General features: G+C 36.7%; 2 protein-coding genes across 2 annotated transcripts; both read right to left on the bottom strand.

Moving 5' to 3' along the window:
• Positions 1-233: 233 nt before the first annotated feature.
• On the bottom strand, positions 234-10603 carry LOC141641212 (uncharacterized). The gene is made up of 6 exons (XM_074449883.1): positions 10491-10603; positions 10268-10394; positions 10024-10153; positions 9771-9916; positions 473-570; positions 234-363 (listed from the first exon to the last, which is right to left on the bottom strand). The coding sequence occupies exons 1-6, from the start codon at positions 10601-10603 to the stop codon at positions 234-236; spliced, it is 744 nt and encodes a 247-aa protein (XP_074305984.1).
• Positions 10556-11480, bottom strand: LOC141630087 (uncharacterized). Its single transcript, XM_074442964.1, has 2 exons — positions 10804-11480; positions 10556-10702 (listed from the first exon to the last, which is right to left on the bottom strand). The coding sequence occupies exon 1, from the start codon at positions 11333-11335 to the stop codon at positions 10808-10810; it is 528 nt and encodes a 175-aa protein (XP_074299065.1). The 5' UTR covers positions 11336-11480; the 3' UTR covers positions 10556-10702; positions 10804-10807.
• Between the last annotated feature and the right edge of the window lie 702 nt (positions 11481-12182).

Raw genomic sequence — 12182 nt, 5'->3', positions numbered from 1 at the left:
ACAAAGCCTATAATTTCCCTCATTCTACCATTTGGGAGGTGAAAAGTAAACATCATCATTCTGAAAGTTTTAGGAGCATTATTACTGTTAAGAATGAACTGATTTTGAGAACTGGCACTCCAACTGCAACTGCTGGTCTTTTCCATTCATGGATTCAAGGTGGCAAATTTTGTCTTGGCAAAGCTTATACTTGGTTTAAGGGGACTTCTATGCCTCATCCTTGGGCTCCTGCTTTAAAGCATTCTTACATTATCTCTAGTCATCGCATCATTACTTCCCTGGAAATGCAGGGACACCTTGCCACTATGGATAACCTTCAAACCAGAGGACTTCTTGTCATTAATAGATGTGTGCTCGGCAAAGCTGTAAATGAATCACATACTCACCTTTTCTTCAGTTGTTCTTACTTTACAGCTCTTTGGGAGAGGCTTCTTCATTGGCTGGGCCTGCCTCATCGTAGTACAGACTGTACCAGTGAGCTCTTATGGAGTCTTCATAGGAAACGTGCAAGGCATTGGAAAAATGGTTGGTTTCGTAGCTGTCTTGCTGCTGCCTGCTACCACCTCTGGTCTGAACGAAATATCAGGCTGTTTCAGGGTATTGAACAACCAGTTGACAAGATAGTGCGTAAAATCCAATTTCAGATTAGTGTCCAAGTCCTGCACAACATCAGTTGTGCTCAGTATGATAGAGTTGTTCAAAGTCGAAGTAGTGCTTAGCTCTTTTGATGTGCTCTAGGGGTTATTTCTTTGTTAGAAATCTTGTCCTTTTTATTTTTCCCTTGATGGATGAATAAAATGGGACTACAATTTCTTGCAAAAAAAAAAAAAATTAATAATAATAATAATAATAGTAGTAATAGTAATAGTAATAGTAATAATAGTAGTAATAGTAATAGTAATAATAGTAGTAATAATAGTAATAGTAATAATAATAATAATAGTAATAATAATAGTAATAATTATAATAATAATAATAGTAATAATAATAATATTAGTACTAGTAATAGTAATAACAGTAATAATAATAATCATAATAATCATAATAATAATAATCATAATAATAATAATAATAATAATAATAATAATAATAATAATAATAATAATAATAGTAATAATAATAATAGTAGTAATGTTAATAGTAATAGTAACAGTAATAGTAATAGTAACAGTAACAGTAATAATAATAGTAGTAATAGTAATAGTAATATTAATAGTAATAGTAATAATAATAATAATAATAGTAATAATAATAGTAATAATAATAATAGTAATAATAGTAATAATAGTAATAGTAATAGTAATAGTAATACTAATAATAATAATAATAATAATAATAATAGTAATAATAATAGTAATAATAATAATAATAATAATAATAATAATAATAATAATAAAGAGAGAGGAATAACAATAATAATAATAATAATAATAATAATAATAATAATAATAATAATAATAATAATAAAGAGAGAGGAAGTGGGAGAATGCGATTGAGAGAAGAAGAGGGAGAAAGGGTCTGTTGCCGCCTATTCTACAACCGTTGACCACCACAGCACGCCGGCCACCAGACCTCACGTCACCGGCCGTGTGTTGACGTGGTCTGTGACCTTTTCTTTTCCGTTTTAGGGTTTCGTTTAGGGTTTGTTTCGCGCGTTCTGATCTGTGGCTTTTCGCGCATCTGGCCATCGTCCCTGCTCTCGTCGACCGTTCTCATCACCGGCATCGTGGGTATAAGGCATTTGAGTCTAAGGCAGTTGTGCTGGTAGTGTGTGGTGTTTAGGGTTTTGTTATTTTTTTCTGGTTTAGGGTTTGTCGTTTGAGGTCTTGTGTGGCGTCGCCGGTGCTGCTGACTTCTGTTCTGTTTTTCTCGACAGTCTGCATTGTATTTTTCATTGCGTCAACAACTAGTTCTCGCCGGATTTACTCGTTGGATTTGGTTTGCGTGGTTGTTTTTTGAAAGTGTGATGCTCGGGTTTTCGGTTTCTCAGCGTGGGTTAGTTCTTGCCGCCTGGTTGTCATACTTCATGCCGACCTCACTCCCTCCCCACCTCAGTCGCTTTCCTTTGTAGCCCCTTGGGCTGTCACGGGCTTGTTCTCTCGGTGAGGTGTTGGTGGTTTGCGCGGAGTTACATGGTGAAGCTTTGACTTGCATACCTTCAGGTTTTATGGTTGCCTTGCAGAGTTGCCTTGTATATTCCTGCTCACCTGCTTGTTTGCTGCCCACCTTCAGGTGTCGGGTTTTCATTTGTTGCCTTTTTTTTCACTTCTTTGTAGCTTGTTTGGGTTGTACAGGTACTGCTTTTGTGGTGCTTGGGTCTCGTTTTTGTTCCGTGCATATGGGTTGCTAGCTTTCTTACCTTTATATCATGCCCGACTTAGTATGGTATCACTGTGCTTTTGTTGGTCTTCATGGGTGTATGGATAATGGTGGTCGGGGTCTTGTTAAAACCTCCATGCTACGGCACTTTCAAGATCGGCATTGTTGTGGTGAAACTATGGTACTTACACGTCAAACTCTTTCTAATAGTTTGACTGTTTTTTTCTAATACTGAGATTACTTTAAAGTGGATGGGGGTTTGGATGTGTGGGGTGTGCCTTAAAACTCATACCTTTCTTATTAGATGTCGGCATAGTCAGGACGATGTTGTGGCGCCTCCGGATTGTGGTGATAGTCTTGTTCGCGTTATTATTTATGTTATTCCCAGACCTTCTGCTCCATCTCCTTCGGTTCTCTCGTTTGATATGGGGGTTGAGCCTGTTGGTGTTAGGTTCATATACCTATTATTAGACTCCTTTAATAGTGAACTAATTAGCTTGCTAATTATTTGTTCTTTAGATCTAGTGCATGCATAACAAAATGAAAGATTTATAAGAAAAACAATGTCCCTTACATTGTTATATGTTTCGAAATATAGGGCACAAGTAAGGTCACCTTCCTTTACTTGTTCTTGATCTTAATGTGATGGATGATCCTCCAAGATCCCAAGTATAGAAATCCTCCTTAGATTGCACCCAAGACTTACCCTTAAACTAGTATACTAACTAACTAGATTATTATACTAGTACCCTTAAAATGTATTCTAATATTGTTATTATTACTACACTATTAACCTTGTTTTAATATTAGAATGGATGAACAGTTTATTGTGAATCTCCAAAAACTTGTTAGAGAAAAACTACAGAGAAGGAGGAGAGTTTTGCATGAGATGTAAAAATGAATGAGTAGTTATGAAATGAGAACAAAATTCTCATTAAGAGAAGGAGGGGGAACCGGTCGGGGTCAAGGGGAAAGTGCCAAAATTGGCATCTTACTTTTTCCTTTTGGTCTTCTCAAAATATTAGGTGTGTAAGCTAGTATGCACTAGCTATGATAATGTTCCATTTATCACATAAAATAATGTCATCCTCACACCTATAATACTCCCTCCATTCGGTCCATATGTCATAAAATGGAACACCATTTTATTTTGTCAATTTGTCATTTGTCACACAATATGTCACATGTAGTATGTTACATGTTATTAATTAATTTTAATGCATATTTATCTCATAAATACCATTTTACAAATTAATTAAATTACGTACAACAAATTGACTAATGATATTTGATCATATAAATAAAATGGGTCATATAATTATAATTCACAACATCTTGTAATTATAATTAACTATTCATTCTTATCTCTATTGTTTCTCAAACAATAATCAATTTTAGTAACAAAGCATTTTTATTACTAAAATAAATCTTATTTAATCCCATTACAATAAGATATCAATATTCTCTCTCACAAGTAAATTGTTCACTTTTAAGGAATTGATTACCTTGTATCAACATACAATTAACCAATTTATCCATTAAGGGAATTGTCCTTTAGGTGTGACCTTAAGGGATCAACTGACCACCACCGTCACACGACAGTAATGTCAAACTCTAGTCAGCCAATCATTACCGATTAATGACGATCAGTTGATTATATAATAAATCATCCCTCACGTATTCTTTATATGAGATTTAATAATGATATTTAAATTATGTGATCGCACTATTGTCGAGGACACATTTCCCAACAATCTCCCACTTGTCCTAGACAAGTGTGTGTCACCATTTCTCTTGTCCTATTACAATCTCCCACTCAATGCAAGGTGTCTTGCAGGTCGTACTTACATTTGATCATATCTTGAGTGGTTTTCTCGATCTGGAGATTAACTGTCTGACCGGAATTATCTATCATTGATACCTTCCGAGCGTGGCCACGCATTTCCAGTTAACTACTCCTCGAGTGGCCTTGAGATTTCAAACAACCCTGACAAGGGGTGGACAATTTTTATCGCCCTATTCCCTTCGTTTAGCCACAGTCCATCATAACCCAAAATATACCCAGTTTGACCTCATTTACGAAATCGTAGAGCATAAATCAAAGCTAATTAGAAGTTGTGCCAACTTGGGCGAATAGTCTCTAGTCAAAAGAATTGACTCATAAGAATACTATAGTAGCTCTTGCCACGACCAGGCTTTATGAATTACCAGAACTCTATAAGCGGTCACTGCCCGACAGAGTGTCCTATATAGTCTGCCTATGTGATCGACTTGTCATCTCATATGACTCTATGGCACTTGAACTTGCCATCAATCACATCACACTCTAGTCACTTCGAGACGTCACCTCATATAAGTAACTAGGGGCGAATACCATGTCAATCCAGTTCACTTTAATGGGGTTCAATTTGTCTCTACAACCCATTCGGATACGACAAGGTAGCGGGTGAGTTTAATGAAACTCAAACGATAAATGCGATTATCACATATGAATAGTCAATACACTATTACTACTTCATATATTATAATATTTAGTGTATTATAAACACTAGTTTAGATGCAATAAAAGCTTGGAAAGTAGATATACCCGATATCCATATATTCCAACTTTATTAATTGCTATTTCCTTCCATTCAATGTCATCTCTAATGACATGAATTTATCCAGGTAAATGTCTAGACTACTTACTAGACTTGGGCTCTTTAACTTGAAAGATCCTCCCACTGTTATCGCATAACTTGTGACAAAATCATTTGTAGAGGGATTCACCCTTAATCCCTTCATTGACAGTTTTATCACAATTTACTTGGATCCTTTTGTAAAATTTCCAATTCACGAAACTAAAACACTTTTCTTAGTTTCTTACTCCTTACTCAATAAGACATCCTAGGATTTCAACAAATCCCTTTAAGTTTGGAAACTAAAGTTTGTGCAACACTTCAACACCTAACTTAGTTTGTCATCCAAACATATGAACGAATCCTTAATTCTTCTCAAGAATCTCAAGTATGTTCTTTAAGGCTTTCACAAGCCATAATGTGGGAACTATCCCTTTAATTGACTTATTGTGCTCTCAGCATATATCACATCATGGCACGTGCTTCTATTGGCATACATGATCATTCTAATGGCGGATACATTAGAATTCGATTTCATGTGATCAACAACTTAATAGGTTCAGTGAATGATTATGACTCCATCATAGTAATTCTACTTCCATCAACATGAATAGCATATTTGACCTTGTTGTTGTACAACAGATGTGAAATATCTTATCCTCATAAGACTCTCAACTCTATGCCAATATTCTCTCACATAGATTCAAAATCTAGAATACTTTGCATCCCTTTCCAAGTCTCCCAATTACTCTTTCCAGAACAGAGCATTGGTACATTATTCTCAATAAGTAATATGTTATCAACATATAAGACATGGAGAAACAATTCTAGCTCCCACTTAACTTCATGTATATCATGATTCTTCAATCATGTGAATGAAACAATTCAAAATTATCACGTGAACAAAAAGTGTAATCCTTTAATGCTTGCTTAAGATCATTCTAAGATCACTTGAGAAAGCTACGCATAATATGTTAGGATTCTTAGATCTTCATCTAAGATTTTGTGTTTCAAACACTTCCTTCTCTAAATTCCCATTTTAGAAAAGCAAATTTTACATGCCATTTTTCATTAAAATGATATACGGCAATTCCTAACACAATTTATCTTGATCAACATCTTCATGTAAATCTTATGCATTTATGTACTGTAAAGCTCTATTTACTTTTGAGGAGACCCTCGTCTTAAAGTAAATCTACTCTTGAATAACAATTTTTGGATTGTAATGCGATGGCTCGTATGTAACAAGGTCATGATACTATCACTTTCACAAAGTAATATTTTTAAACAATAAGACATGTGCGATAAACTCCCACTGAACTATACTTCCATTCTATCTTCATAGACTATAGTTCATCTACACTCTCACTCTATAGTTCTATTACTTTCACAAAGTAACATTTCAACTATAAGAGATGTTTGTGACGATTCAATCTACTCCCACTCTATCTCTCAGAAATACATCTATATTCTTGAGAGATAGCTTTGTGAGTCACAAACATATATATTTAACGGAGTATTAGGAGTTTACCAAGACTATGTATTAGCTTTCAAAAGGCCATCCTAACATGGCAGCTTGATAATATGCGAGTCTTATCCATGTCATCTGTTTAATAGACTCTTTATTCTAGGTATCTCATGGTTGACCATCCGTTTAGAATAATGTGTCCATATGGTATCATAAATTCCCTACTTGATGAGTTCAAAAACTCATTACAACTTTAGTTGATCTTACATAAGTAAGTAGTTACTTTTAGTAATGATGACATAAGGAGAATCAAATTCATAGCTTATGGACATGTAATGATCCCATCATCATAATCGTCTATTTGATCAATTTAAGTTGTCTATCTAAGGTTTCTCTACGCAAGTAATTAATGATGATGTTTTTAGAACAAGTAACATAATAAAACAAGCGACTTAGGTTGCAAACCATGTCACCAATATCCAAAATACAACCCGTGTTTAAAGGATACAAGCCAATTTCCAAGTCACACAAGGAAATCAAAATAGTTCTAAAAACTTGAAATACATCATAAAATTAAAGACAAAGCAAATAAAAGCCAAGCTTCCATTGATCCATCACCACGGTCGGCTACTCTAGCTTCCCACATGATCCTCTAGGCTTGCTTCTCCTTGCCTTTGTCCTTGGTAGGAGGCCCTATTTACAATAAAAAGGGTAATCATCACAACTTGTATCAACATACCAAAGTTGAGATCGAAACATTAAAGATAGGGATAGTTATATACCTACTGGAATAACCTTTCCAGCTTTGATGTCGCCAAGGTATTTGGAACAGTTTTTCTTCCAATGCCCAACACCACAACAATAGTGGCACTTGTCCCCGGTGGGGGCACTATACTTGAGATTGGAGGAGCTTGCTTCATAAGTCTTAGCTTTGTTCCTGTTGGGAGTTCGCTTGTTTTCCTTTTTCCCGCCTTTCTTGAAGGTTCCCTTGCTCTTATGATTGACATTGAGCACATCTTTGGTGGTGCTAACACTTAGTCCCATGTCCCTTTGGCTTGCACAAGCATTTTGTGCAACTCATCAAGGGAAACTTTCTTATCTTGCATATTAAAATTCACCCGGAATTGAACATATGCTTTGATTTTGTTGAGGGAATGAAGAATTCGATCAATTATGAGTTCATTGGGAATTTCCACCTTATGCATTTTCAAGGTCTCAACATGCTCCATCAACTTGAGCACATGAGGGCTCACCTTTTGGCCCTCTTTGATGTTAAGATCAAAGAATGCGGAAGCCGCCTCATATTGAATGACCCTAGGAGCTCGTGAAAACATGTTCACAAGCTTCATGTAGATCTCATGAGCGGTGCTAATCTTTATAGCACTTCGTGGAGTTCGGCCTCCATAGCAAAGATCAACACATTTTTGATCGCGGCCGAATCCTTTTGGTAAACCTCATAGGTTTACCTAGAGGCAAGGGTGGACCTAGCATTAGGTTCAGAGGGAGAAGCCTCGGTAAGGTAACGAAGCTTGTCGTCACCTTGCGCGGCCAAGCGAAGTTGCGCGTCCCAATCGGCGAAATTAGACCCATTCTTTTCTAACTTACATCGATCCATGAAGGATCGGAGCCATGACACATTGGTAAGTGTGGTGGAACTAGTGGATGCGGACGTGATTGGAGTTGCCATTGCGGTTGATAAAACAAATTTGACTACAAAATAGGAAATGAAGGAAATAATTATCATCTATCGTTTTAATAATACTCGTAAACTTAACTACAAGTATTGCATTTATATAGTGACCTCCACCCAACTAATATAAATGATTCCGAGATCCAAATTCATATTAATACGGACACGGTAAGTCGATTCATCCCTTATTAACACTACAAAAAGAATTAAAACAGGCGACTGATTTTGGCGACTGAAATCAGTCGCCAAAATCAATTTGGCGACTGAAATCAGTCGCCAAACGTCAGTCGCGGACCTTAGTCGCCTTTTTTAGCTTTGGCGACTAAAGTCGGTCGCCAAATTTAGCGACTGAAATATCAGTCGCCAAATACCAAAAATGGCGACTGAAAGGGTAGTCGCCAATTTGGCGACTGATGCCAAGGTAGTCGCCAAAATGGCGACTGAAATTCAGTCGCCAAATGCTTTTTCAGTCGCCTTTTTTGGGTGACGTAGCCAGTTTGGCTGACCAAATTTGGCGACTAATTTCTGTTTTGGCGACTGAAAGGCAGTCGCCAAATTGGCGACTACCTTGTCAATCAGTCGCCAAATTGGCGACTACCTTGTCAATCAGTCGCCAATTTGGCGACTGCCTTTCAGTCGCCAAAATACAAATCAGTCGCCAAAGCTACTGTAAGTTTTGGTGGTTTTTTTCGTTTTCATTGCTAGCCAAATATTTACAACCTGCATACAAACCGATGTTCCACAACACCATACATCCCAAATTTCAACACACAACACCATACATTTCAACCCAACACCTCCCAATTTCTCAAACTTCATTTCATATATTGAAAATGAAAGTTTTACAAGCTAAGCTATTCTAAATGTTCAAGTCTAAAGTGTTCAAGTTTTACAAGCTTACATGCTAAAATCATCATACTTGGAAGCCAACACCGGCTCCACTCCCCCCTTGTGGACCATGCGGATTATTTGGATCGTAGTTGGGTCTAGGTCCGGGGTTACAACCTTGCCACCAAGTCTCAAACATTGCCATTCTTTCCTTCATTTGGCGCAATTCTTCATCACGTTTGGCATCTTCTTCATCACGTTTGGCATCACGTTCATCACGCTCTTTTATTTGACCTTGAAGTTGACTAATAATTCCGGTTGATACGTTGTTGCCGGGAATTGTTGAAGTCGATCTCCTACGCGTTTTCTCATAGAAAGCCGGTGTTGAACTTCTGGTACCATACACGTTCCCTTTCTTGAAGCCATCCACCAACTTATACCATATGTCATTATCCGGAGTTTCTAGATTGGCTTTTTCTTGTTCAAATGCTTCCTACAATATTAAACAAATGGTTGTAAGTTAATATGGTAACCACCTTATATACGACATTTTAAAAGAGAGTAAATTAACAAAAATTAAGTGTTACGGAAACTTACATATAATTGCTTGTCTTTTGGCTTAGTCCAAGTTCTAACTCCTTTGTGGTCAACCCTGGAATGCGTGTCCGTAAACAGATTCTCGGTACCGTCGCAATCGGGTTGTGACTTCTTCTTTCCTCTCTCGAATGAAAAAAAAAAAAACATACATGTTAGAAAATCAACAAAAAATCTAACATAAAATAAACATGTTGTATTGAAAACAAAAAAAAAAAGTGTGAAATAATAGACAAACTTACCCCCAACATACGATTCGTAACGATCGTGAACCCGCGTAATGAGTTGGCTCGTTCACGGCGTCTTCCTTTCCTCCTCTTTTGTTGAGGGATGCTTGCTTAGACTTCTTCTGAAAAGCGGGAGTTTTGGTATGCTTTATTAAGCCTTCATACTTGTCACCTGCAATTACACATATGAAATCATAACTAATAAGTTACTGATATTATTTATAATATAAGAGAGTATATACTAATTAATACAAATAACAAAACAAGTTAATTAAATACCTTTCATGTTCTCTGGTTCCTTTGGGCGCCTAACTACCTTCCAAATCACGTCCCGATATCGTCGAGTACCGACTTCCTCGTACCTGATACGGACATTCCGTTCTTGAGACGGTGACCAAGCATATGCTTGCTACAAAAAAAAAGCGACAAAATTTCATATTAGTATTTATAAAAGTATAACCTTTTAGTATTTATAAAAGTATAACCTTGGTTATTAAAACAAAGAAATACGGAAAATATATACCCGAAAGTTATTGAACCACGCATCTCTTTGTGCAGGAGAAGCTTGTGTCCACGACGTAGGAATTGGACCCACGAAATTAGTCTTCGTGCTTTTCGTGACACCTCGTACCACGCAATTGTCCATAAACCTGCATTTATTTTGAACATGTAAAATTACAAACAATTATTATTTAAAAAAAAAAAAAAAAAAAAAAAATAGTAGACTAATAAAGAATAAAACTTACCATAATCCCGTCGGCTCAAGGATTATCTTATGATCCGAAGTGTACCGATCGTATCGACACCGTGGTGTCTCGTCGGTAGCGTCACTCTCCTCACCGTCACCGTCTGTCTGCATCGGATCCTCCTGCACAAACTCCTCCTCCTGCTCCGGACGCGTACTATGTCCTCCTCCTGAGCCGCCTCCACGCTTCCTACCTCGACCTGCTCCAGCCATCTGCAGTAATACAAATAAAAATTAACACAAATAATGATAAATGAAAATTATACAGACTTCTAAATTTTAATAATTTACTCTTGAGGAATACAAAATTATACCAATTTAATCATCTTCATCTTCAAACCCCTCGTCCTCATCCTCATCCTCTTCCTCATCGTCATCATCATCATAATCATCTTCATCTCCAAACCCCTCGTCCTTCCTCCTTTTCTCCTCCTCCCTTCTCCTCCTCACCTCATCTTCCCCCCTCCTCTCCTCCTCTTCTTCCCTTCTCTCCTCCTCCTCCTCCGCCTCATCCTCCCCCGGCAGTCTCTCTTCCACATCATAAAATTCTTCCTCTTCCATGTCTTCACCATCTTTATTCTCATGTTCATAGTTGATTTCATCGGGTGGAGACAAAAGCGTTTCATTTGAAACGTTTTCTTCTTGGAAAAAAGTTGTATCAACTTGTGACCGTGCCTTTGTCTTAAAGATTGCACACCACGCATTTTGATTTCTATCATTTGTTGTGCTTGGATAAGTAGCAAAATACACTTGATGAGCCTGATGTGCAAGTATAAATGGATCATACTTAGAGTATGTTCTAGTACGATTCACTTCTACAAGCTTGTATTGTTCATGTACTCTCATTCCAGCCACAGAATTATCCTTCCAGTCAACCTTGAATAAGACAGTTTTATAAGCTCGGTCACGTCCACTATAACTAATTTCAAAGATATCTTCAACTATACCATAGTATTCGTTGTCATCAAGAGAAGAAATAGTAACCCCCAATTGCACCTAGCCTTACCTTTACCGTGGTTGAATGTTTGAAAATTAAACCCATTAACCGAGTATCGATTCCACGTTCTTACCATTTTTAAAGGACCAAAAGCCAAACTTCTTATCAAATCATCTTGAATATTCAACTCAATTACATGTTTCTGAAACCATGATGGAAATTGGTCCTCATGTTTGTCCCAAACATCATCCTTACTTATATTAGGATTCCTCTCAATGAAATCATTAACAAACTGTGTTTCGTATGGCTCCAAGAGGTCACAATTAGATAGCACGTAAAGGTGGGCACGATTATACTCTTTATCATCCAAATATCGTGTTTGCCCCTTTGATGAACACCCTTCATCATCTTGAGTTTGAAAAAATTCGGGTAAACTTCCGTCTACTTCATCCGGTTTCTCAACATTCAAGTTTTTTGCTTTGGTTTCTATATGTTTTTCAAAGTAAAGAGAACAAAAGTTTGCAATCTCTTCCGTTAAATAAGCATTGCATATAGAACCTTCCACCCTAGCTTTATTACCAATTTTTTTCTTCAAATGATTAAGAAACCTATAAAAGTTAATGATGAGTTTTATTAATAATAAAGTTAACATATAATAAATAGATTAGTTATTATTATTAATTTTAATTTAAAAGTAGCTAGATTATCTTAATTACCTTTCAAATGGATACATCCACCTATATTGAACGGGTCCCC

The sequence above is a fragment of the Silene latifolia genome, chromosome 2 (genome assembly GCF_048544455.1).
Source record: "Silene latifolia isolate original U9 population chromosome 2, ASM4854445v1, whole genome shotgun sequence".
NCBI lineage: Eukaryota > Viridiplantae > Streptophyta > Magnoliopsida > Caryophyllales > Caryophyllaceae > Silene > Silene latifolia.
The sequence above is the reverse complement of the archived record's forward strand: the minus strand, read 5'-3'. Positions and strand labels throughout refer to the sequence as shown.

Coding starts and splice junctions, on each gene's coding strand:
- LOC141641212 (XM_074449883.1), bottom strand. CDS start 10,603: ATGCAGACAGACGGTGACGGTGAGGAGAGTGACGCTACCGACGAGACA. Junction 10,395..10,490: donor CTTGAGCCGACGGGATTATG/GTAAGTTTTATT, acceptor AAATAAATGCAG/GTTTATGGACAATTGCGTGG. Junction 9,917..10,023: donor GGAACCAGAGAACATGAAAG/GTATTTAATTAA, acceptor GTGTAATTGCAG/GTGACAAGTATGAAGGCTTA.
- LOC141630087 (XM_074442964.1), bottom strand. CDS start 11,335: ATGAGAGTACATGAACAATACAAGCTTGTAGAAGTGAATCGTACTAGA.